The sequence below is a fragment of the Heterodontus francisci genome, chromosome 4 (genome assembly GCF_036365525.1).
Source record: "Heterodontus francisci isolate sHetFra1 chromosome 4, sHetFra1.hap1, whole genome shotgun sequence".
NCBI classification, from domain to species: domain Eukaryota; kingdom Metazoa; phylum Chordata; class Chondrichthyes; order Heterodontiformes; family Heterodontidae; genus Heterodontus; species Heterodontus francisci.
The window spans coordinates 74429647-74457229 of record NC_090374.1 but is presented as its reverse complement, the minus strand read 5'-3'; the positions used below and the strand labels follow the sequence as shown (position 1 = coordinate 74457229).

The window sequence follows — 27583 nt, the reverse complement described above, 5'->3', positions numbered from 1 at the left end:
ACAACACTGGCATCTACCCTGCAATGTGGAAAATTGCCCAGGTATGTCCTGTACACAAAAAGCAGGACAAGTCCAATCTGGCCAATTACCACCCCATCAGCCTACTCTCAATCATCAGTAAAGTGATGGAAGGTATCATCAACAGTGCCATCAAGCGGCACTTTCTGAGCAATAACCTGCTCAGTGACGCTCAGTTTGGGTTCCACCAGGGCCACGCAGCTCCTGACCTCATTACAGCCTTGGTTCAAACATGGACAAAAGAGCTGAACTCAACAGGTGAGGTGAGAGTGACTGCCCTTGACATCAAGGCAGCATTTGACTGAGTATGGCATCAAGGAGCCCTAGCAAAACTGGGGTCAATGGGAATCGGGGAAAACCCTTCGCTGGCTGGAGTCATACCTAGCGCAAAGGAAGATCGTTGTGGTTGTTGGAGGTCAATCATCTGAGTTCCAGGACATCACTGCAGGAGTTCCTTAGGGTAGTGTCCTAGGCCCAACCATCTTCAGCTGCTTCATCAATGACCTACCATCAATCATAAGGTCAGAAGTGGGGATGTTCGCTGATGATTGCACAATGTTCAGCACCATTCGTGACTCCTCAGATACTGAAGCAGTCTGTGTAGAAATGCAGCAAGACCTGGACAATATCTAGGCTTGGGCTGATAAGTGGCAAGTAAAATTCGCACCACACAAGTGCCAGGCAATGACCATCTCCAACAAGAGAGAATCTAACCATCTCCCCTTGACATTCAACGGCATTACCATCGCTGAATCCCCCACTGAATCCTAGGGGCTACCATTGACCAGAAACTGAACTGGAGTAGCCATATAAATACCGTGGCTACAAGAGCAGGTCAGAGGCTAGGAATCCTGCGGCGCGTAACTCACCTGCTGACTCCCCAAAGCCTGTCCACCATCTACAAGGCACAAGTCAGGAGTGTGATGGAATACTCTCCACTTGCCTGGATGGGTGCAGCTCCCACAACACTCAAGAAGCTCGACACCATCCAGGACAAAGCAGCCCACTTGATTGGCACCCCATCTACAAACATTCACTCCCTCCACCACCGACGCACAGTGGCAGCCGTGTGTACCATCTACAAGATGCACTGCAGCAATGCACCAAGGCTCCATAGACAGCACCTTCCAAACCCGCGACCTCTACCAACTAGAAGGACAAGGGCAGCAAATACATGGGAGCACCACCACCTGCAAGTTCCCCTCCAAGTCACACACCATCCTGACTTGGAACTATATCGCCGTTCCTTCACTGTCGCTGGGTCAAAATCCTGGAACTTCCTTCCTAACAGCACTGTGGGTATACCTACCCCAAATGGACTGCAGCAGTTCAAGAAGGCAGCTCACCACCACCTTCTCAAGGGCAATTAGGGATGGGCAATAAATGCTGGCCTGGCCAGTGACGCCCACATCCCTGTATGAATTTAAAAAATCATTCATATGGCAAGAGAACCATCAGCACATGTTTGAGGTGTTAAAAAAAGTCACTGTCAGAGGAAACGTCCTCACTTCAGTTTTACGACCCCAGGAAAGAAATTACCTTGGAAGTAGACACATCGCAGTAGGGGCTTGGAGCTTGCATTCTGCGGGATGGAAAACCCATTGTGTTCAGATCAAAGAGCTTATCTCCAACACAAGCTAACTATCCAAATATTGAGCAGGAGACACTTGCTCTAGTATTTGGCATAACATAATTTCATACATATCTATTTGGAAAGAGATTCATTGTGGAAACAGACCACAAACCACTTGAAATGATCTGGTGAAAACCATCGGCAAGTGCACTGTCTTGGTTGCAACGATTGTTGATCAAAATTCAAGGATACGATTACAATGTTCACTGCAAGCCAGGCAACTTGATTGTTACGTCAGACACCTTAAGCAGGTTGCCAAATCCAGTAAATAATGGATGTTTCATTGGATCTGCAAGTGGATTCAGTAAATACAGAAGTCGACGATGTATTACAAGTTGATTTGATGAATTTTGGGCAACACAAATGTCAACAATTGCAAGAAGAGACCTCCAAAGACTCAGTATCCCAGGCACTATGGAAAACCATTATCGAAGGTTGGCCCGATGCACTACAAGAAGTCCAGGAAACCTTAAGATCATTTTAGGCCTACCGAGATGAATTAGGACTATTCAGAGGCGTAATATTCAAGGGTAGACAGGTTCTAATGCCCGCGTCATTCTGACGAGACATTCTGATGCAATTGCACCATGTTCACATGGGCATTGAGCACACTAGACGCCTGGGAAGAGAAACTGTATACTGGCCAGGGATAAGCAGTGATTTCAAGAAGACTGTGAGAATATGTGAGGCATGTCAAGCACATCAGTCAGACCATTGAAGTCATGGCTACTGACACTTGCGAGAAACCCTCACATTGCAGCGTAGCAGATATATAACACTTGCCCAGGCTCCACCCGAGCGACCATCAAGCAGGCCATGGGCTGCTGAAGATGAGATTCCATTGCCTAGATTGATCCAGTGGAGCACTGCAGTATATCCCAGTGAGGGTCTTAAGTATCGTTGTGATCTGCCCAATCAAGCAGTGCAGAGAGGAGAGGGCTTGTATGATGAGGACATGATCAAACGACACTCCTCCGCTGGCAAGGAAGACATGGAGGAGTGAGATGAGCAAGCAGCACTGGATGCTTGCATTGGAGGCCAGGCAGATTAAGTGATGGGCCAAGGAGACAAGAGATAATCTCATACTTACCCACTTCCAGCCACCATGATGATCACTCAGGAAAAAAAATAAAGACTCATCTCAATGCATACAGTCTGTTCCCCTCCTTTCTAGTTGTGTTCCATACCTAGTGTCCAGCTGAACCACACACTATGGCCCCTGGGAGAGCCTATTTAAATGAGGGCCGTGCCTAGATTGGCAACCACTAAGGGGGAAGGGTGAAGTCATCAGCTCACAATTAATGCATGATTGAATAATCACTTTTACACAATGAAGGCTAATTGCAAGAACAAAAGAAATTTATATGATGCAGCTGATGTCAAATTTCACACACCTATGAACCCCAAGTGGCTCTATCTGGATTTCTTTATGCCTTTATGAGTGCTTCCATGAGGTCATCGCTAGCAGCTGTGATGACTTTGGTGGCCGTCCTCTGGCTGCCTGAGGGTTTCCTGCACAGGGCCAGGACTCTCCTCAGGCATCGCGGCTCACTGGCGGAGGGGCTGAGGAACCGCTGTCCACATTCGCAGTGCCCTGAGGGGAGCCTCCTGATGTGGATGGCAGCCTCTCCTCCTCACTGTCAAGGCTCATTTGAATCTCCCTGCTGACCAGAGAAAGGTGAGGAGCTGCAAAAGACTCCAGGTGCCTCGTCCTTCTCTCGCCTTGCCACTGTTGAGTTGAGCTCATGGCCAATGTGATGGTGTGCAGTTCTGCACACATTCGTGGGATCTATCTCTCCATGGAGGTCGCCAACCTCTCGATGGAGGAAGCCATGCGCTCACATGCCTGAGACATGGCAGCACTCATGGCATGGATGGACTCCTGCATCATCTGCTCATGGCTGCACATGGCCTCTGGCAGCTCCGCCAGATGTTACCTTACCTCTCTCTGCATCTGCAGCATGCCCTGTGTTGTCGACACCAGAGGTTCGTCATCAGCTTGGGACTCAGCATGGGCCTGGTCACCCACAGTCCTCTGACTGTCAGAGGCCTTGGCTGTCTCAGCCTCAGCCTGCTGCTCAAGTGCACGTCTAGTGCTCTCACCAGCTTGTGACCCTGATTCTACAGCCAAGTGGAAACCCACCGACGTGAAAGTATCTGCGCTGGTGGAAGGTGCAGGAGAGTCATGGGACGGTGCTTCCTCTGACTATGGCTCCTCCTCAGAGGTTGACGCCTGTCCCCCTTCTGGTTGAGTCCCCTGTGGACACCGACCTACGTGTGGGTTAGGCTGTGCAGATTTCGTCATGCCAACTATATGTGATGTATGTGAACTGTATGTCGATGGAAGACAATCCTCACTCTCTTGCGCAGAGACTCCAGTCTCTCCATCTGATATGGAGCGGCTGCCCTGGGTCCCTGACAATTCTAATGCTTCCTCCTCAGCTGTGAAGAGAGGCCAAAGATCTGGGATTCCTCCACCTGTCTGGGCTGTCTCCCTCCTGTTGTGGGCTTTCGAAAGGAGGAAGATAGTCATACTTTGCAGAGAGATCAACATGACAGTTCTGCTAGTGGCAGCCCCTCGTCTCCTACTGGTGTTTCCTATATAGCTCATTCTCCCGTCAACTCTCAAGGGAGTTAATGGTGCTGAGTTGTGAAAGAAGGTGGCCTGTGTCCAAGATGCTGCCATGCATCTGTCAGGATGAGGTGATGCCTCAACCCCTCTGCCAGTGCAGTTGCAGTCCCTCCCTCCCCATGTCCCACTTCCTCCTGCGTAGCCAATTGCAATCCCTAAAATGGAGAGAATGATGGAGCAGTCACCTTGGCAGAATGAAGGAGTCATTGACATTCTTGCAGCACTGTACCCATGTTCTGGGGAGTGACCCCACAGCTGCTGACCTCCTCAGCTATCTCCATCCAGGCTTGCTTGGTGAGACAGGACGACCTCTTCTTGCCATCGCTGGGAAAGAGGATGTCCCACCTTTTCCTTGCAGCCTGGAGGAGAATCTAGAGGGAGGCATTGCTAAACCAGGGGACCACCGTGTGTGTTGCCTCTGCCATCCTGCGGGGTCCGTCTCCGGGGCGGGGTGGAGGGGCAGGTCCAGGAGTCACTCCAACACCAGACTCAATAGTGAAGAGCAAGCAGCAAATCAGTCCAAGGCAGCAATGCAAGCAGGGCTGGAAGGGCTTTAAATATGGCACCAGCACCTGCTCCAGCGTCATCCAATGCCGTATTTGGCATAAATTGGGTTGTCATAGCAGGTTTATTCTCTTTAGTAGTTTCCCAATATGTACCAAGACGAGGGGAGAGACACCAGTGCAGTAATATCTAATTTTACTGATGGTATGCTCCAAACTTTCCATTAACATGACAATGAACATAACAATAATTGTCAGAATTACAGTTTACTATCCAAGTTTACCGACCATTTTCTTGGGTGGCACAGTGGCGCAGTGGTTAGTACCGCAGCCTCACAGCTCCGGGGACCTGGGTTTGATTCTGGGTACTGCCTGTGTGGAGTTTGCAAGTTCTCCCTGTGTGGGTTTTTGTTGGGTGCTCCGGTTTCCTCCCATAGCCAAAGACTTGCATGTGATAGGTAAATTGGCTGCTGTAAATTGCCCCTTGTAGGTGGTAGGGAATATGGGATTACTGTAGGGTTAGTATAAATGGGTGGTTGGTCAACACAGACTCAGTGGGCTGAAGGGCGAACGTCAGACTTTCAGTGCTGTATCTCTAAATTCAAAAAAAATAAAATTAGATATCCAACTGGGAAATGCACCGATCAAGCTCTTTTAATCAGTGAGTCAACTGCTAAGACCAGAGGGTGACGGGTGAGAAGAAAACCTTTTTCAGGGGAAAAAGGACATCTGCCCCTAAACTAAGTCAAAAGAAAATGTTGATGAAATATAGAAATTTTAATTGAAAATCCTAACCATTGACCTTCAATAGAGTTTGATTTAGCAGCTCAGTGCTTCAATTTATCAATATATTCCATCATAGCCAAAATTCAGTGACCAGCTTCAGCTGACATTTGCATTCTGGTCTCCCCCTACATCAGGTAAAAGGAAAGTGCCTGAAAGCAGCTGTTGGTAGCAGTCTCCCAAAATATGGTATGTTACGGCCTACCAAATAACCAAAGAGCAGTATTGACTGAACTGTACCAGCAATAGCTAATGCAACTTTAAAAGGGACAGAATGGAACACAAAAGTACATCAGAAGATTAAAAATAGATTACTTAAGAAATTATCTGCTTGATTTTACTCTGCATGATGTGTTTATGATTGATGATTTTTACTTCCATTATTTTGTCTAGATCTATCTTGTTGCAGTTTGGAACTTTGAACTCTATGCGATCCCACTGGTGTTGCTCGTTTTGATGATCTACAATTATTGTTTAATTAGATCTGGAAAGGACAACAGAATAAGTTCTATGGTAAGAATCACATTTTGCCATTTTCTCTGAATCAGCCTTGGGCTAAAACTTGTTTGGCTACTAGACTTTTAGAAGTTGGAGCTTGTTCTTACAGCATATTGTTCAACCTCCTCCACTATTTTACAGCAGATTAGAGCACATAATCACAAAGATTTTAATGTTGTTTAAAGCTATTGCATTGTTCATCCACCATTCAGATATAGACACTCCATTTTCAGAAACCAATTCTGTATTAGGGTATTTATTATGTCTATTTGTGTTTGGAATTCCTTTTCAATTTATTTGCAATATTTTGAAATACCATTTGTGAGCCTTGTTGGAATCTATCACTCATTACTAAAGGAGCAAGGAGTATCACTCAGACTCAAATCTGCATTAGCTGATTTGTTTTATTTTCAACCATAGGCATAACAAGTTCAGGAAGTATCAGATTCCAATGTCGATTAGCCATGTGCTTGTAAATCGTAATACTGCTGTACTGCTCTTTTTAGTAAACTCACCAAGGATTATAATTTTTGATTTCCTTGTGCTGTATGAATGTTTTTGTGTTCAGAAATTAATAGGGATGACCATAATATTTAGTTATTCTTTTTTCATTTGAGAAACAAAATAAACTTATGCCTTCCTTCTTTATTTCATTTTCTTCCTCTTTTATTTTCCCTTCAGTTTTCTCCCATAGCCCATCCTCATTTGAAGGCAGCAAGTTAGTCAAGCATATTATTCCATTTATGTCACAAGCCCTCAGTCCCTTAGCCAAATATTTGTTATGAATTTGTGAGCTGAACGGAGTGTTTGCAGGCTAATATGGGGGGAATCAGATCCAAAACCTGTCAAGTCTTTACCTAATGTCCTTGCATGGGCACTTTTAGCCGGAGCCACTGGAGAATGATCAGGAATGGAAGTTGGTTGATTTCCTTTCACATAGCTCAACTAAGGTTTCCCAAAATGTTTATTTATGGTTGGGCTTTTGTAAGTAGTCTAGAATTTAAAAGGTGTGCCAAGAATCCTATCAATGATTTTAGAGTGCCACTGGCAGAGGCTTGGGAACAGCTATCACTCATCTCAGGTTGGGTGTTATGTGGTCCAGGGAGAATCAATAATATGACTGTAAAAAAAAGCCTACATTGTTCACATAAATGACCTCAAATAATTAACGTAATTAAAATTAAACTTTCATTTTAAAATCTTTTCTTCTCTCATGCTTTGGTCATCTGTGCAAGCAGCAGCCTGATGTAACCTTGATAATGACAGTTCCATTTGTTGTGCTATTGCAAAATAGAGCATGAAGAGATGGGGGGAGGGAAGTTTTCTGAAGCAGAGATACAGCTAATTGTAATATGGATTAATTTTTCATTAAGGAGAATTTCAGATAGGAACTTGGGCTAGTTCAGTACTCAGTTGGGAATTCAAACTTTATTAATATCTGTAATTCTACAAATGTAAATAGTCAGCAAGGCTCTGAGAAACTTTTACTGGATTGCACCAGAAACAGAATTTCAATATTTGATGACTTTATGAATTTAAATAAAAAATTATCATATCCTGAATCTTTAGTTATTAAACATGAAATTAAAATAGCAAGTGGAATCTCTGAATTCAATGGGTCAGCAGTGTAGTCAGTTTAGTTTGCGCATTGTTTTGTAAGGTTATGAAATCCTGCTGTTTTTCTTCATTGCCTCTATATGACGATCTCATGAGGCCAAATATCTTTTAAAAAATTCATTCTTGAGATATGGGTGACAAAGGCACGGCCAGCATTTATTACCCAACACTAGTTTCAGCAGCAACACATGTTTATATAGCATCCTTAAATATTATAAAACAAAATATGACACCGAGCCACATAGGGAGATATTAGGTCAGATAACCAAAAGCTTGGCCAAAGAGATAGGTTTTAAGAAGGAAGAAAGCGAGGTGGAGAGGTGTAGGGAGGGAATTCCAGGGCTTAGGGACTAGGCAACTGAAGGCATGTCTATCAGTGGAGGAGGAATTAAAATTGGGGATGCTCAAGAGACCAGAATTAGATGAGTGCAGATATCTCAGAGGGTTGTGAGGCTGGAGGAAATTACTTGAGATAGGGAGGAGCAAGGCCATGGAGAGATTTGAAAACAAGGATGAGAATTTTAAAATCAAGACATTGATTGAGCGGGAGCCAATGTAGGTCAGTGAACATAGGGGTGATAAGTGAATGGGACATTCTTTTTGTTTTTATTCATTTGTGGGATGTGGGCGTCACTGGCCTGGCCAGCATTTATTACCCATGCTTAATTGCCCTTCAGAAGGTGGTGGTGAGCTGCCTTCTTGAACCACTGCAGTCCATGTGAGGTAGGTACACCCACAGTGCTGTTAGGAAGGGAGTTCCAGGATTTTGACCCAGCAACAGTGAAGGAACGGGGATATAGTTCCAAGTCAGGATGGTGTGAATTGCAGGTGGTGGTGTTCCCATGCATTTTCTGCCCTTGTCCTTCTAGTTGGTAGAGGTCATGGGTTTCACAGAATCACAGAATAATACAGTGCAGAAGAGGCCCTTCGGCCCATTGTGTCTGCACTCTGCAGAGTTTTGGATGACCTCAAGTTAATGGAGGTTAGAATGTGGGAGATAGCCAGGAGTGGTTTGGAATAGTCAAGTCTAGAGGAAGCAAAGGCATGAATGAGGCTTTCAGTAGCAGATGAGCTGAGACAGTGTGAAGTCCGGTGATGTTACAGGGGTGGAAATAGATGGTCCTTCTTTCATTAGTTATAAAAATATTTGAGATAGGGATAAAGGTTGTTTGACTGACAGTCAAAAATCATCCCATAGGGCATTGAAGGGACTGCTTTCAAACTGGCATAGGAAGGTGGTGCGCTGTGACGTTGAACATAGTGGACAACTCCTGGTGGGATCATTGGAGAGGGATGGTTAAGAAAGAAAATGAACAAAAAGGCACACAAGCTTTTAATGCCTCTATGATCACAGCAGCATCCAGGATATTAATCTTAAATTCTTGGAGATTCCAAGACCATCCTGGATAATTGTAAATCCTAGTGTTCTGAGACATATCTAATTATCTTAGAGTTCTTCATTCCCTATAAAATCTTATCCTGCTCAAATTAGATACTTATCTAATTTTTGGGAGGAATTAATTAACACAGCATCAATTACTTGTGCTGATAGTCTGTTCAACATTATCACTGTTCTGCAGTGCATACAATATGATGCTTAATTTTGAATCTGAGTTCTCTAATTCTGCACTTCGAGTGCAATGCAGATAGAGTTCAGACATTTCCATCTCTTTGAAGATCTTTGAGATGTGCCCTCTCAATCATCTTTTCTACGTTGAAAACAAGTTCAGATCTGCAACTCACATTTGATAATTTAGAGCCTTCAGTACTAAAATCATTCTAGGCACTTCTCTATAAATCCCCTCTATTGTGGAAATGCAGTTTCAAAGTTATGGTTGCCAAAATTACACAATATGGCTGTGGTATGGATGATGTGAACGAGGGAAGCTGTATTTACATTGCTGGGTCAAGCCAGACTGTCTGAAGACCAGCATTGAACAAATTCCAGGGAACTATTTAGGTTAGCAATGTCAGGGGGAGCTAAAAAAAAGAAAGAATTGGGGTTGGGATTTCTATTTTATTAGAAATATAAACATATATTTGTAGAACCATTCAAATTAATAGTTGAAAAGTTGACCAATGCTATTTTACATCAGGCATTTCAGACAGCAGATAGTGGAACACATGATATTTGGAGGGAATCATTTACCATTCATTTGGAACATAAGTTGTGAAATTATTTTGAAAAGCACCAGGACAGGATTTTCCCCACAGGCTTCAGCACCTCAACATCAGAGTCAAATGGGGGTCAGAAGCCTGCACTGTATGGGATACAGTCACCCGGCAGTGATAGTCCCTGAACTAGCCAAGATGCAGGTGTTCTCTCTCCACTTTTTTTAACCTTTAATTAAAAAATCCCCTCAGCAGCCAGGGCACCAATATAGAGAGGGGACCTACCTCTGGTCGCAGCTAAAGCCAGGCAGGTGGGGAGGGCTTCAATGCCTATCTGGAGCACTGGCCGCCCCAATCTGCCGCTGGGATTCCACCTCCAGGCATCTGGCCTGTTCCCTCTGAGAATAAGCCTTAAGTTAAGTGGCTGCCTATCGCTCGCAAGCAGGTAGCCTTGCTGTCTCTGACCCTGCCTCTGGCCGGCGCACAAATTTTTGCACCTGCCCAACTCCTTGCTCACCCCCATCGGCCGCTAAAATCCAGCCCCTAGTGTGTTGAACTGAACTTTTTATCTTAAATTAAATTTTTTAATATATTGTTTGTAATTGTGAAGAAAACACCTGGGCTCTGCTATTTGCAATTGCTTCTCAATATTCTTGACCATGATATTAAATTATTTATTGATTACCTACAGATTTTCAAATATATGCAGCATCTGTAAGCCCTTGATTCTAATATTTTATTCCATCCAGTACAGCTATTATCTGCCAAGTAAAAATTGTTTGAGGCAGTTTCATATATCAAAATGTTCTCATCAAATCTCCTTCAGCTGGGACCAGGGGTTAGATTGCTATGTGAGCATCAGTAAGAAGATCGCTTTCCTCAGAATGCGATGCCAAGCCTGTCAGTTCAACTCTAGCAGGGGTGGCCCTCGAGCAGTTGTCTGATAAGTCTGACAAATTCATCAGACATATGACTACATTTTGAACCAAGCTTCACCCAATATTTGAACAAGCAATCAAAGAATTAGTAATGCCAGTTTATTACAGTCAGGCTGCTACACTGTACATTACAATGATTGTTTTCATGCACTAAACTTTCTGAATATCCCAGTAAATAGTGTAGATGGGAGCCGAACATTGCAAAGGAACATTGATAGATCAAGTGAGTAGGCAAAACTGTGACAGTAGGGAAGTGTAAGGCTATCCAATAACGGATCAGAGTATTTTCTAAATTATGAGAAACTACAAACTGTGGAGGAGCAGAAAAAAATAAAGGTACATGTATATAAATCACTAAAAGAGCTTAGACAGGTACAAATAATAATTTAAAAGGCTAATGGAATGTTGACCTTTATCTGAAGGGGGCTGAAATACAAAGGGGTAGAAGTTATGGCACAGTTATATAAAGCTCTGTTTAGACCCCAAATAAAGTTTAAATTATGGTACAGTTATATTAAGCTCTGGTTTGACCCCATCTGTAGTTCTGCATTCAGCTTGGGCACTGCAGCTCAGGAAGGATATATTGTCCTTGGAGAGCATGCATTGCAGATTCCACCAGAATACCATTAGGGCTAAAAGGGTTAAGTTGTGAGGGCAGTGCATAGGGTAAGTTTGTATTCCTTTGAGTATAGAAAATTAAGTGATAGAATTGAGGTGTTTAAGATGATTAAAGGTAGTAGGGAGAAACTATTTCCTGTGATGAGGGTGTCCTGAACAAGGAAGCGTAACCTTACAATTAGAGCTCGGAGGTTCTGGATGATGTCAGGAAGTGATACTTCATAAAAGGACAGTTGAAAGCTGGAAATCTTACCCCCAAAAAGCTGTAGAGGCTAGGTCAATTAAAAATGTCAAAACTGAGACTGAAAAGCTTTTGTTCGGCGCAGATAATAAGAGTTACAGAACCAAGGTTAGTTAATAGAGTGACGATACAGATTGAATCAATGGCATCACTGAGTTCCGATTTGGTTGGCTGTATGTCCAGCTCATCCATGACTGGTAGAGGCTGGGCTGCATTGAGGGCAGTCTCAGTGACAGCATTCTCCCTGGAGTACAGTTCTAGGTAGTGCTCAACCCAGCGGTCCATTTGTTTGCGTTGGTCAGTGATTATGTCCCCCGATTTAGATTTGAGGGGGGCGATCTTCTTGATGGTTGGCCCAAGAGCTCTCTTCATGCCATCATACATTCCTCTGATGTTTCCGGTGTCTGAGGCCAGCTGAATATGACTGCATAGGTGTTGCCAGTAGTCGTGTGCGCAACGCCTAGCTGTTCTTTGTGCAGTACTTCTGGCTGCTTTACGTGCTGCGGATGAGCGGAACTCAGTGATGCCATTGATTCTCTAGCCAGCGGAAAAGCCCCTGGGAAGGACAGCATTACCCCTGAAATAATCAAGAGTGCCAAGCCTGCTATACTCTCAGCACTACATGAACTGCTATGCCTGTGTTGGGACGAGGGAGCAGTACCCCAGGAAATGCGCGATGCCAATATCATCACCCTCGATAAAAACAAAGGTGACCGCGGTGACTGCAACAACTACCGTGGAATCTCCCTGCTCAGCATAGTGGGGAAAGTCTTTGCTCGAGTCGCTCTGAACAGGCTCCAGAAGCTGGCCGAGCGCGTCTACCCTGAGGCACAGTGTGGCTTTCGTGCAGAGAGATTGACCATTGACATGCTGTTCTCCCTTCATCAGATACAGGAGAAATGCCGTGAACAACAGATGCCCCTCTACATTGCTTTCATTGATCTCACCAAAACCTTTGACCTCGTCAGCAGACGTGGTCTCTTCAGACTACTAGAAAAGATTGGATGTCCACCAAAGCTACTAAGTATCATCACCTCATTCCATGACAATATGGAAGGCACAATTCAACATGGTGGCTCCTCATCAGAGCCCTTTCCTATCCTGAGTGGTGTGAAACAGGGCTGTGTTCTCGCACCCACACTTTTTGGGATTTTCTTCTCCCTGCTGCTTTCACATGCGTTCAAATCCTCTGAAGAAGGAATTTTCAACCTTGCCCGTCTAAGAGCGAAGTCCAAAGTACGGAAAGTCCTCATCAGAGAACTCCTCTTTGCTGACGATGCTGCTTTAACATCTCACACTGAAGAGTGCCTGCAGAGTCTCATCGACAGGTTTGCGGCTGCCTGCAATGAATTTGGCCGAACCATCAGCCTCAAGAAAACGAACATCATGGGGCAGGACGTCAGAAATGCTCCATCCATCAATATTGGCGACCACGCTCTGGAAGTGGTTCAAGGGTTCACCTACCTAGGCTCAACTATCACCAGTAACCTGTCTCTAGATGCAGAAATCAACAAGCGCATGGGTAAGGCTTCCACTGCTATGTCCAGACTGGCCAAGAGAGTGTGGGAAAATGGCGCACTGACATGGAACACAAAAGTCCGAGTGTATCAGGCCTGTGTCCTCAGTACCTTGCTCTATGGCAGCGAGGCCTGGACAACGTATGCCAGCCAAGAGCGACGTCTCAATTCATTCCATCTTCGCTGCCTCCGGAGAATACTTGGCATCAGGTGGCAGGACTATATCTCCAACACAGAAGTCCTTGAAGTGGCCAACACCCCCAGCTTATACACACTACTGAGTCAGCGGCGCTTGAGATGGCTTGGCCATGTGAGCCGCATGGAAGATGGCAGGATCCCCAAAGACACATTGTACAGCGAGCTCGCCACTGGTATCAGACCCACCGGCCGTCCATGTCTGCGCTATAAAGACGTCTGCAAACGCGACATGAAATTGTGTGACATTGATCACAAGTCGTGGGAGTCAGTTGCCAGCATTCGCCAGAGCTGGCGGGCAACCATAAAGACAGGGCTAAAGTGTGGCGAGTCGAAGAGACTTAGCAGTTGGCAGGAAAAAAGACAGAGGCGCAAGGGGAGAGCCAACTGTGCAACAGCCTCGACAAACAAATTTCTCTGCAGCACCTGTGGAAGAGCCTGTCACTCCAGAATTGGCCTTTATAGCCACTCCAGGCGCTGCTTCACAAACCACCTCCAGGCGCGTATCCATTGTCTCTTGAGATAAGGAGGCCCAAAAGGACAGATTGACCATGATCTAATTGAATGGTAGAACAGGCTCAAGGTCTGACTGGCCTACTCCTGTTCCTATATTCCATCTTAGTTGTTATTATAATTGAGACGTCTTTCCTGAGCTGTAATCCAATGATGCCTCTGCTACCTTTCACCCCTCCCCACCTATCTCTGACCTCACCACAGAATCCTGTAGGTTGCCCTTTCCCACAAAGCCCCTGACATTGCCTTGTCCATCATGCCCCGCTCGATCGTAATCCTTGTGGCTCACCCCAGCCTGCATTCCACACTTTAAAAGGCCATTTCCTGTCCTCTTGGCATTGACTTTTGGAGCGCAGGGAAAGGATTCCATAAGCAGCTTGTCCAAGACCTTGGGAAAGCCTCTATTATTTGAAGTAACAGTAGCAGGAGCACAAACAGCAAATTTATTGGAAAGCCCTTTTCCTTTTTTTTAAACTTGGGGAGGGGAGGGGGAAGGAGAAGGAAGATATTTGAAGGCTTACAGCATTAATTCTCCTTCACACTTCTCCCGCTGCCCACACCTGTCCTGAATAATATATTATACATTGAATAGTCCATGTTAATGTAGCCCCCAAAAAATCATGTGACCAATTGTGCCACAGTTGTGTCGTGGAATTGAAAATTCCACCCATGGATCCTCTCTGTATGGCACCAGCCTGTTTTGGGTGAGTGCCTTAAGGACCTTATCAAAATGGTGGCAAGTCTGACGATGACAAAAGCTACTTGGTGATGTGCTGTGCCGTGCTTTTAATTACACTACCACCCCATTAAACTGCAACATTTAAGGATCCCTGCCTCATCAACAGTATAATTTTTCTTAGTGTTTATCTTTTACAATAAAATGCTGATAAAGAAATATGCTGAAAGTTTTGTAGTTTGCAATGTTTATTCCATCTTTCTGGCTCCCTCAGTTTCACTTTCTGTGACCCACTGTCCACGTATGCACTAGAAAAAGAGCTCTTAGAATTGTTACAGTGACCGAACTATGTGCTGAGCATTACAGTAGTGATCCAAATTCATAAAAATATATGTGTGTGTCTATATATATAATCAGAAAATACAAATCCATATACTTGTGTATTTCTGAATTGGACATGTTCAGATTGAATGGGGTAGATCTTTGTGCAATAGTGTAAAATGAGTGATAGCAAGTTGGCAAGCCAAATTTTATTTCCACTGAAGCCATTGAAGAATTATACTGTCAGACAAAGTCATGATCCACACCGATGTCTTATGAATACTGGTTCATAGTGACAGCAAATTTAAAATGATGGCTTAAAAAAATGACATCCGTTCCATGATTGTGAGCTTAATTTGTGTTTTTTGTGAGAATATTAATCCCTGTTTTGTTACTAGATCAGATTAATTGATTGGATCATCAGATCCACCACTGATTTCCACTCTACTGCAAGGTGGCACTGGTACATTTAGGATCAAAATTGGTACTGAATTGGCAGTGGTACTTCTGAGACCAATGTAATTTTGCATTTTGCAATTATGTATTCCGGTCTGGGTTAGCCTGATTCCACTTTCCCATATAGTGGTGGGAATTTTATACACTCCCCTATGGCGAGTTTGGAGGCAGACAGAGCATTTAATCAGGTAGGATGAAGGTGGGGGGGGGGGGCATCCCGCACATTCCTGTCTCCACCTGAATTGTCCATGGTGGGACAGTCTTCCTGCCCTGCCGCCACTTGAGGCCCTTAAGTGGGCAATTAATGCCCAATTAAGGGCCTCATCCCGCCTCTGCCAGTATTAGCTCAGCGGCAGGTGGGCCTGCAGCCAGTCTGTGTGGGTTGCTTGCCGGCTCTGGGGGCAGGATGGGTCCCTTGTTAAAAGGCACTTAGTGACTGTTCAAGGGACCTGGCATCATGAAGTGGGGGCCTGCTCCCCCTCCCCCCGACCCCCACCCCATGAAATCCCTCCCGCCCTGAGTCACCTGTGGCCTGGGTCCCTCACCTCCAGTAGGTCCATTACCAGCATCAGCCACCGCCTCCGCAGTGGTGTTGCTCAGTAGAAGAGCTGCCAGCCTCTGATTAGCTGACAGCTCACAGCAGGCAGGGCTTCTGTCTAAGGGGTCCTTAATCATGGGGAAGGCCCGCCACTGCCCACTTAAGTGCCTAATTGGCATGTATTGTGGCAGGCCTTCCCAAGAGAAGGCAACACAGACCTCTCAGTGGCACTTCAGCTGGTGGCCGAGACCCCCGTCGCCCACATAAAATCCCCCCAGTGGGAGGGAAATAAGTTAAAATTGCACCCCTCCTCCCCAAAGTAGTCTATAATGTCCACAGGTTTCTTTTTTACCCTAATTCTTTGTACTCTTCATGGAGATTATACCAAAATGGTCAGCGAATAAAAAGCAAAACTAAATGAAATCATAAATAATAATAAATAAAATAAGCAGGATAACAGAGGCTGATGCTAGTCAGAGCAGAATGCAGGGATGATCCATTAATTTTCCCATTGACCCCTGGTTTGTGTCCAAGCCCATGCTGTGTATTCTCACTCATTGCTTCTAAAATAAGTAATTGCCATCAAAAATGTCAAAAATCATCATAGAAGCTATAGAATAACAGATGTTTTCTGACAAGCATAAATACAAAATACTGAACTTACATACTTTTTTTTAGTTTCCAGTCAATAATTTAGTACGAACCCTTTGTCACAGCTTTTTCAATAAAAAGGTTCTGATTTCAAATCTTCTTTGCTGTGCTTGTGCTAAGTGCATGGGAAGACAATAAATAAAAAAAACAAGCAGGCGAACTCTGACTGACAAAAGAGTTCATTTTGTGGAATTTCACATGACACCTCTGAAATTTTTTGAACAAACTAAACAATCCAATCTTTTCATTCAGTGGTCTCCTGAGATTATTAAAGAGCTTTGCTTTTTTTTCTGAGGGTGCTTATGTGATGTTTTACTCTTAGACAAATATAATCGCTGAATATCAAGTGAATAGCTGCTGTTATGTATCTAAATCCCTGTGAAGCTGTGGTTCAATTACTTTTAATGTTTGACACAGGAGCAGCCTGGAGGCCTAGTGGTAAAACATTCGGCTCACATTTCTATAGTTGGATCATAGTCTGTGCGGTTGAATTTGCCGGTGTTCTCTGCCAGCTCCTGGAGGTCCATTGGTTGTAAACTGACAAGTTTGGCTTAATTACTTAAGGGCTGCTGTCTGCTTACTTATGCACACCCCTCCCCTCCATCCCAAGCAACAGTGCATCCTGTTGGCAAACCACAGAATTTATATAATAGAGCCTATAGTGAAGGGTGTAATTCCAGCTGGAAAGAAGCCAGTATGAATTTTAGGATGTCTAATATGATTCTATCATACCAGGGATTGCAATCAATGTCAGTCATGGCTTTTGAAAGACATTTCTTTATATATGATTTGTGGACCATCAGGAGAATTTCTTGGCTTGATGCTTGCTTTTCACGGCTTATTCCACAGGCCGATCAGGATGAAGCAGGTCTTTGAAATATCTTGTTTTTCTTACTGAAGTCTAACCGATGTAGTAGGGAGCAAACTTGTTGTGGAGCAGTGTAATTCCTCAAGATGGCACGTAGCCAGTCTTAGCACGCGGCTATCCAAGAAACATGCCAAGCAAATACTAGCCACATGCCCAAAGCAACGGAGTGAATTCAATAGAATTCAGTAGGATTAGCAGTTGTCTAATAGCAGTTTGAACACTTGATCTTTTGGCAGGAGAAGTGTGAGTTACATTGTGAAAATAAATTGGAGAGAAGAAAATTAGTGAAAAATAAAGATATTTTCTTCCTTCTAACTTAATTTTCCTCAGTCGTGCATTGTTTACCGGCTAAAGCAAACCTCTGTATAAAGAACCGAGCATAAAGTTATATTCCTAGAAGGATATATTGATGGGGTTAGATGAAGAAAGATGGGAGGAGGCTCATATGGAGCATAAGTACCAGCATTGACTTATTGAGCCGAACAGACTGTTTCTGTACTCTAAATATTTTGTAATACAACTTCAGGCAGGGGTAGATTTTTGTCTTCACCGCCTGATGGTAATCTGGGGGGAGGGAGGTGCAAGAGGGGATGAGGATAGTATGGCCTTTATAGAATCCACATGATTTTTATTCCATTGAAATCAATATCAGATTAATTTAATCAGATTAGCTATAAAGCACAGCCAATTAGCACTAGAAGTGATAAAGGCAAGAATCTAGTTGAGTAAATCAAAGTACTTTTTCACACAGCACTGAAAACAGGCGTAAGTTGGGTCCCCAATTAATTATAGATAATAAGCAGTACAGCAATAAACCCTGTTTAAAAAGTACACATGTATTTACATATATAGTGAAGTGCCTTAAAAACCATCTGTGTTTAGTGGCTACATAACATCATAAGTGAATGAATCAGAATTGAGACTGGAGTGGAAGACATTTGTCTATAAGGCAATATCAGGTATTTAATTCTCCAAGATAAGTTCATTTAGACATGTTTTGCTGCAAATAAATGGTCAATTACAGATAACACATACCTGATCCAATTATGCCATGACCTAAACATAAAAACATCCTATGTTATCTTATTTTCGATGCTGTCCACAAAAAGCTTGTCAGTCCACTGTCAAATACCACCTGAAGACAAATGGAACAAAGAGAAGCAAACGTTTGTGAAGGTGTCTTTTTATGTCAAATATGCTTCTTGTATATATTATTTTGAAATTGAGTTGTAGAATGATTGGATAAATAGGCTGTGGTATAAAGATTAGCAAGAATTTCCTTGAACTAAGAGCTATCTCTATCTTCTGTTGACAGGGGAGAAGTTGTTCATATGTACACAATATGAAGTACTCCCTACCTTCATAATAGTCCCCATCTAATTAATAAAAAAACATTAGTCTAGAAATTATACAGTGCAGTGAATAAAATCATAAATCTGCATCTGTTAAGATAAAGTATTTTCACAATTGTTAAGCTAAAATTACACATAGTGAATTCTAGGCTGCAGGATTCAAGAACAGGTGATAAACAAAATGACGTGCAAATACTATTCTTACTTCTGAGGCCAATTATAGCTATGTTGCTTCCATTCTAACTAAGATCAGATAACCCATCAGGGATTAGCTTCCATCTGTATATGAATGACACACAGTTCATAGAATAAAATCATATAGCTAAATTTTATGGATGCAGCGTAGGTCTTGACGCTGGGCCAGAAAGGCGAGGGGAATTGGCCTCTGGGTGGGAAGGCCTTCCTCGGCCTTCCAAGCCCATAATAAAAATCAATGGCGTAGTAAAGGCAACAGGCAAGCCAGCCTTCCCTCGCTATTTTATGTGGACCCCCACCTCCCTGCCCATCTATAGAGGGCTGATAAAATTCAGACCATAGAATGGTTACAGCACAGAAGGAGGCCATTCAGCCCATTGTGTCCTTGCCGGTAATCTGCAAGAGCAAATCAGCTAGTCCTACCCCCTGGCCCTTCCCAGTAGCCCTATAATGTTTTTCTCTTCAGGTGCTTATCCAATTCCCTTTTAAAAACCACGATTGAATCTGCCTCCACCACACTCTCAGACAGTGCATTCCAGATCCTAACCACTCACTGCGTAAAAGTTTTTCCACATGTTGCACTTGGTTCTTTTGCCATTCACCTAATATGGGTGTTCTCTGGTACTCGACCCTTCTGCCAATGGGAAAAGTTTCTCCCTATCTACACTGTCCAGACTCCTCATCATTTTGAACACTTCTACCAAATCTCCTCTCAATCTTCTCTAAGCAGAACAGCCCCAATTTCTCCAATCTATCCATGCAACCATTTTCATAAATTTTTTCCGCAGCCTCTCTAAAGCCTTCACATCCTTCATAAAGTGTGGTACCCAGAATTGGACACAATACTCCAATTGAGGCCGAACCAGTGTTTTATCAAAGTTCACTATAACTTCCTTGCTTTTGTACTCCATAGCTGGGATGTTAATACTGAGAGGTGTGAAATGATACATTTTGATAGGAAGGATGAGGACAGGCAATATAAAATAAAGGATACAATTCTAAAGGAATTAGAATAGAGCGGCCCGGTGGTGTATGTGCACAAACTGTTGAAGGTAACAGACCAGGTTGAGAAAGTGGTTAAAAAGGCATATGGGATCCTGGGTTTTATAAATAGAGATATGGGGGGGAGGAATTTTATGCAAAAGTACCTACGAGAGCTCCGTGTCACCTCATCTGGGGATGCCTACCAGATCAGGTTCCAGTTGGCACTTAAGTGGACAGCGGTGGGCTTTCCACGAAATTAAGGACCCCAGCAGCAGATGTCCCACCTGCTGAGAGCTGTTGGCCAATCAGAGGCCGGTAGCTCTTTAACTGAGCAGTGCCACCACGGAAGCGGTGACTGCTGATGGAACTGGACTTACCCGAGGTTAGGGACCCAGGCCACAGGTAAGTCACAGCAGGAGGGATTTTGCGGGATGGGGGTCACAGGGGAGGGGGTTGTAGGGGGGTCAGCAGCAAGGCCAGAGGGGTGGCTTTCAGTGGGTTCCCTTCCTGATGCCGGTCCCTCATTCAGGCACTGTGCCTTTTAATAAGGGACCCCCCGCCTCCCTCCTGGAGCTGGCAAGTAACCCGGTTTGCTTGGCATGCTCCCCATGTGGTGCCAGGCCCCCCTGCCACTGGGCTAATACTGGTGATGGTGGGGTGAGGCCCTTAATTGGGCATTAATTCCCACTTAAGGGCCTCAATTGGCCATCCACAGGCCTTCCCGCTCCAGACTTAATTTGGGTGGCTGCGGGAAGGTGGCGGGGTCCCCCCCTCCCCAACACCATCCCACCCAATTATATGCTCTCCCTGCCTCCAAATCCGATGCAGGGAGAACATAAAATTCACCTCCCCCATATCTCTATTTATAAAACCCAGATCCCATATGTCTTTTTAACCACTTTCTCAACCCGGTCTGTTAACTTCAACAGTTTATGCACATATACCCCTAGGTTGCTCTATTCCTGCATCCCCTTTGGAATTATATCCTTTATTTTATATTGCCTCTCCTCATTCTTCCTATCAAAATGTATCACTTCAAACCTTTCAGTATTTAATTTCATCTGCCATGTGTCTACCCGTTAACGAGCCTGTCTGTTTTCTTTTGAAGTTTATCATTATCCTCCTCACAGTTCATAATACTTCCAAGTTTTGTGTCATCCACAAATTTTGAAATTGTGCCCTGTACACCCAAGTCTAGGTCATTAATATATATCAAGAAAAGAATGGTCCAAGTACAGATCCCTGGGGAACCCCCCAATATACCTTCCTCCAGTCCGAAAAGCATCACTGCTCTCGGCTTCATATCACTCAGCCAACTTCGTATCTATGCTGCCACTGTCCCTTTTCTGCCGTGAGCTTCAGCTTTGCTGGCAAGCCTATTATGTGGCACTTTATCAAACTGCGTTTAGAATTCCATGTAAACCACATCAAATTCTGCTCCTTAATGCCCAGTTTTCTGATCCCACAAGTGCTCTTTTGTCTCCAAAATGGCAGTGTGGCACAGAGACGCACTTTCAGTGTGAGCTGCACGGCATGTCATTTTGGTGGGGGCATTAGAGAACACACAGGGAGCATCCACCGAACATATGCAGAGTAGGCAGATCATGATATCGATAAGGGTGTAGGCAGCTGATTTTAAACTATCGCTGCCATTTTGGAGACCAAGGACACTGACATGAGGTGCAGATCCCGTGCTGCCCAATGCAATTTTTGACAAACTGATCAATTAGTGTCCAGGGTGCATGCTCACCATCCAATTAAGGACAGCTGGCAGGCTCCCGAGGCTGGAAGGTCAATCGGAGGACTGCAGCCCAGCTGAGGACATGGAGCCAGGAGTGCAGGTAAGTTTGGTTTGCCTCGCCAGGGAAATCAGTCGCGTCCCAGCGAGGCAAGGGTGGTCGTTTGGGGGGAAGGGGTGGGGGGACGTCTCGGGTCCTGGGGGTAGTTGGGGAAGCAGGGGACGGCCCTCAATCGAGCACCCTATGCCCGTTTGTCAGGGCCCACCCCCGAGGCGCTGAGAGGCCGCCAGCTTTCACTGGGTAGCCTTTCTCGTCTCCCGGGCACCCGCTTACCACGGGTAAAATCCCCGTGGAGGCGGGCAAAGGCCATTAAGTGGCCACTTAAGGGCCTTGATTGGACTGGGGCGGGCAGCCTGTTTCTCGCCACCCCCCCCTCCACCCCAGCCCACATAAAGTGAGGCGGAGGCGGGATCGGGTCAGGAAGGCCTCCCAGAGCCTCCCACTCAACTTTACGCCACCCCCCCCCCCCACCACCACCCCCCACCACCACACGCTGGGGTGGTGTAAAATTACGGCACATGTTTCTCTCTCTACAGATGCTGCCAGAGCTGCTGAGTATTTCCAGCACTTTCTGTTTTATTTCAGATCTTCAGCATCCGCAGTATTTTGCTTTTGTAGCTTTAACTCATGCTAGCCTCTCATGATTTTACGCCCCCTGCACACTCAAACGTAGCACTGGTTGCAGGCTACAATCATTTAAATTAGCAGGCAGCACGAAGGTTGCGTGCTTCAGAAGCAATGGCCGCGGGTTAATCCTGTATCGCAATCTCTATGCTTATTTTCGGGCCCTGTCCAATTTCATGGCCCACATTTTAAATAAATATACGCTTATTAGGATGCATGTCTATCTGTCTAGCTATCTATCGTCCATCATTATTTACTGGCCTGGATTTCGTGGTCAGCGGTGAAGCAACGACGCTTGCTGCTGACGTCAAAGAAAGCTGTCCACAAAGATCTGTGCCATGGATTTCCCCTTTATTGACATTACTTTGAATCTGGCACCATATCGAGGGGATTGCCAGATGTCAGCAATGGTGATATCATCAAGCTAGGTAAACAACCACTCACTCAGTAGTATTCTCACAAACAGCAAGCTAGGAAGTAAAATGCACTGATTATCCTTCACTTTTAATTATATCTTAGGAAGAGCAAAATAAATGACTGGGATATGCACATGGGATTAAGATAGCAGCTGAAATCTCATAAACAAACATTTTTAAAAATGTGGAACTTTTATCATTGTGGAGAAGTTTCACATTTCACAAATATTAGGTTTTCAGGGCCAGAAATTATTTTAGCAGTAAACATGAACATTGTACACTATTAAAAACCCAGTTACACCTCATTCAACAAAGTGTAACTTTCTCAAGCGATTTTACAACGAGATTAATAGTGTTAAAGAGCAGGTTCTCATCGATTCTATGATTTCTAATTGATTGCTGTCTGAGAGTAGTTCAACAGCAAACCCTATAGAGAAAGGGAGAATCACTGACATTTCTGGAAATCTCTGGATTTCTGTGTTTAACTGCACATGCTTGGCCTCCAGAAGTTGCTGTCAGTTTTGCCGTCATTACTACCGCAAAATACAGGCCATTCAATATCTATATCTGTCCTGCTATCTGTCATGGATAAACACATACAAAGGGAAATATATTCAACTGCACAGTGGAAATGTAGAAATATAAATCAAACTACACAGCTGGCTGTAACATTTCATTTCTTCCATACTTCGACGATGGTAATTTATGATTTTTCTTTTATTCTTTTCAAATAAATTATGCTGCAGTGGTAGAAGACACAAATAAGTATAGTACTTGTATTACTTTATCTGATATTATTTTGATTACCATCTCTTCTTGAACTCTGTTGCACTGAAAGCATGCTTTGTGATTTTAGTGTACTGATGTTTAACTCCAAGCAGAAGGGCCGCCCGCGCATCAACACTAACAGAATTTCTTATCCACAGCTGTTACATAAGTTTCTAAATTCACTTGAAAAAACCCTTCAAAACACTCCTGCAGGGGATGCAGAGATGAAGTCGGCCCACATCAGAGACGCCATCTATGACTCAGCAATGACCACCTTCGGCAAACGTGAGAAGCAGAATGCAGACTGGTTTCAATCTCACTTTGAAGAGCTGGAACCTGTCATAGCCACTAAGCACACTGCACTGTTGAACTACAAGAATGTCCCCAGCGAGTTAACATCTGTAGCACTTAAAGTAGCCAGAAGCGCTGCACAAAGAACAGCCAGGCGCTGTGCAAATAACTACTGGCAACACCTATGCAGTCGTATTCAGCTGGCCTCCGACACCGGAAACATCAGAGGAATGTAAGATGGTTTTAAGAGAGCTTTTGGGCTAAGCATCAAGAAGATCCCCACCACCCCCCCACCTCAAGTCTAAATCAGGGGAAATGATCACTGACCAACGCAAGCAAATGGACTGCTGGGTGGAGCACTACCTAGAACTGTACTCCAGGGAAAATGTTGTCACTGAGACCGCCTTCAATGCAGCCCAGTCTCTGCCAGTCATGGATGAGCTGGACGAACAGCCAACAAAATTGGAACTCAGTGATGCCATTGATTCTCTAGCCAGTGGAAAAGCCCCTGGGAAGGACGGAATTACCCCTGAAATAATCAAGAGTGCCAAGCCTGCTATACTCTCAGCAGTCCATGAACTGCTTTGCCTGTGCTGGGATGAGGGAGCAGTACCACAGGACATGCACGATGCCAATATCATCACCCTCTATAAGAACAAGGGTGACCGTGGTGACTGCAACAACTACCGTGGAATCTCCCTGCTCAGCATAGTGGGGGAAATTCTTAGCTTGAGTCGTTTTAAACAGACTTCAGAAGCTGGCTGAGCGTGTCTACCCTGAGGCACAGTGCGGCTTTCGAGCCGAGAGATCCACCATTGACATGCTGTTCTCCCTTCGCCAGCTACAGGAGAAATGCAGGAACAACAGATGCCCCTCTACACTGCTTTCAGAGATCTCACCAAAGCCTTTGACCTCGTCAGCAGACGTGATCTCTTCAGACTACCAGCAAAGATCGGATGTCCACCAAAGCTACTAAGTATCATCACCACATTCCATGACAATATGAAAGGCACAATTCAGCATAGCGGTGCCTCATCAGACCCCTTTCCTATCCTGAGTGGTATGAAACAGGGCTTTGTGCTCCCACCTACACTGTTTGGGATCTTCTTCTCATTGCTGCTCTCACATGCGTTCAGGTCTCCAGAAGAAGGAATTGTCCTCCACACAAGATCAGATGGCAGGTTGTTCAACCTTGCCCATCTTAGAACAAAGACCATAGTACAGAAGGTCCTCATCAGGGATGCTGCATTAACATCCCACACAGAAGAGTGTCTGCAGGGACTCATAGTCAGGATTGCGGCTGCCTGCAACAAATTTGGCCGAACCATAAGCCTCAATAAAACGAACATCATGGGACAGGACGTCAGAAATGCTCCATCCATCAATATCGATGACCACGCTCTGGAAATGGTTCAAGAGCTCACCTACCTAGGCTCAACTATCACTAGTAGCTTGTCTCTCGATGCAGAAATCAAAAAGCACATGGGAATGACGTCCGCTTCTATGTCCAGACTGGCCAAGAGAGTGTGGGAAAATGGCGACTGACACGGAACACAAAAGTCTGAGCGTATCAAGCCTGTGTCCTCAGTACCTTGCTCTACAGCAGCAAGGCCTGGACAACGTACGTCAGCCAAGAGCGACGTCTCAATCATTCCATCTTCGCTGCCTCCGGAGAATCCTTGGCATCAAGTGGCAGGACCATATCTCTAACGCAGAAGTCCTCGAGGCGGCCAACACCCCCAGCATATACACCCTACTGAGCCAGCGGCGCTTGAGATGGATTAGCCATGTGATCCGCATGGAAGATGGCAGAATCCCCAAGGACACATTGTACAGCGAGCTCGTCACTGGTATCAGACCCACCGGCCGCCCATGTCTCCGCTTTAAAGACGTCTGCAAACGCGACATGAAGTTCTATGACATTGATCACAAGTCATGGGAGTCAGTTGCCAGTGATCGCCAGAGCTGGCGGGCAGCCATAAAGGCGGGGCTAAAGAGTGGTGAGTCAAAGAGACTTAGCAGTTGGCAGGAAAAAAGACAAAAGCACAAGGAGAGAACCAACTGTGTAACAGCCCGACAACCAATCTTATCTGCAGCGCCTGTGAATGAGTCTGTTGCTCTAGAATTGGCCTTTATAGCCACTCCAGGTGCTGCCTCACAAACCACTGACCACCTCTAGGCACTTACCCATTGTCTCTCGAGACAACGAGGCCAAAGAAGAAGAAGATGTCTAACTACTTTTTGTGTGAAATTACTTGTTTTATAACAAAATTTAACCCATTTATTTTATTCTGTGCTAATATTGTACAACACAATTTCTAGACTTCTATATTTTGTTGATTGTAGGTTGATTGGTAGTCATTATCAGTTCTCACATTGTTAAAAGGGTACATACTATGTGATAATTACCAAACCTAACTTTCTGTGGTGAGTTTAACGGGTAATTAATGTACATATACAGAAATTTCATAAAAACCACGGGCAGGTTAAGGGCGAGATGCCATGTTCACAAAGCTAATGGCAGAACAGCACCAATTGGCCAGCAACTTGTGGCAATTCACAGTTCATGGAGTATCTCTTCATTCCCAGAAGCTGCTGGCTGATTTGCACGTTAATCACAACAACCTTTAATTTTCCAGCAAGTTCCAAGGCCAATATTTTCTACGTATATTGTAAAACATCACTACTGAATTTATGAAAAGTAATGGTGAATGATTCATACTCTGGCTTCAGAAATGTTGTGTGAAGCCAGTCCTGCAGAGGGAGACATAGTTCATGAAATAACTAAATTTTTTTTCCTGCTGAATATCTGCCAAGCCTAACAGAGAAAGCCCTTTATCTTGGTCATCTGAGTAATATATATGGTGAAATTTATAACAGATGTGCTGTTTATATTCAAAATCCATCTCAAGCAGATCAGAAAAAAAAACAAGTGAACAATAAAAAGCACACAGCGAAAAATCCCAACACCAAAATGTATCTGATTGATATAGTTGGCATGACATCAGTCTGATTTTTGTTCGCCAGCTGACAGTTGAGCATATTGTCATCCCAGTGAAGATCCTCCTGTGGTATCTGTGCCATCACTAAGTGGTGCTTTGGGCAAGGCATTTTCTCAGCTGTCATTCAGCAAAAATAAATGTTGACTTCTCCAAAATGACAAGTTAAAATAACCTGCCAAATTTGGCATGTAAATGATAGTGATAAAGCCAAGATCATAGGGAACAATTTTTACAATGCAGTGTCGAAAAGTTTTCATTTTGTAATTACTTGAACTGAATTCTTGCATTTATAAAGATTTCACTCTTTGTTTCTATTGCCATAGATAGGTGGTTGGAGAATGGTGGGGATGTGGTAGAGAATATGGGGCTAACGTAGGATTAGTATAAATGGGTGGTTGTTGGTCGGCACAGACTCGGTGGGCCGAAGGGCCTGTTTCAGTGATGTATCTCTAAATAAAATAAATAAATAAAATAAAATATTCACAGAGCTTAACTACTAGCAGTCTCACTAGTGTTAATGGAGAGAAAATTTCAACAGGAGTTCAGCTGCTCCCTGCTGTAACTTCAGTGGAAGAGCCTTGGAACTCTGTAAATTCACTCCCCCAAATCACTAACTTACTCTCAAAACTCGCAAAACCGGCCTTCAGTTCCTCTTGCAATTTGGTGATTTGTTAGTGAATTTAAACCTATACAACTCTTCATTCTGATTGACTGTGTTCTTTATATGCAATGCTATCTTAAAATGTTTTACTATTTCACAATAATTTGTCAGATCTCTGTAACCTTATTTAAAGAGCTGATAAAATTTAAAAATCATAAACAGA

The 27583-nt window shown here is 44.3% G+C and overlaps 1 protein-coding gene across 6 annotated transcripts in view; it reads left to right on the top strand.

Moving 5' to 3' along the window:
- The window catches only part of LOC137369088 (multiple C2 and transmembrane domain-containing protein 1-like), an 834541-nt gene that overhangs the window by 696169 nt on the left and 110789 nt on the right, over positions 1-27583 (top strand). For all 6 annotated transcript variants that reach the window (XM_068029709.1, XM_068029710.1, XM_068029712.1 and 3 more), the window contains one exon: positions 5963-6082. In XM_068029709.1, coding sequence (XP_067885810.1) covers positions 5963-6082 — 120 coding nt within the window. The remainder of the gene's footprint in view (positions 1-5962; positions 6083-27583) is intronic.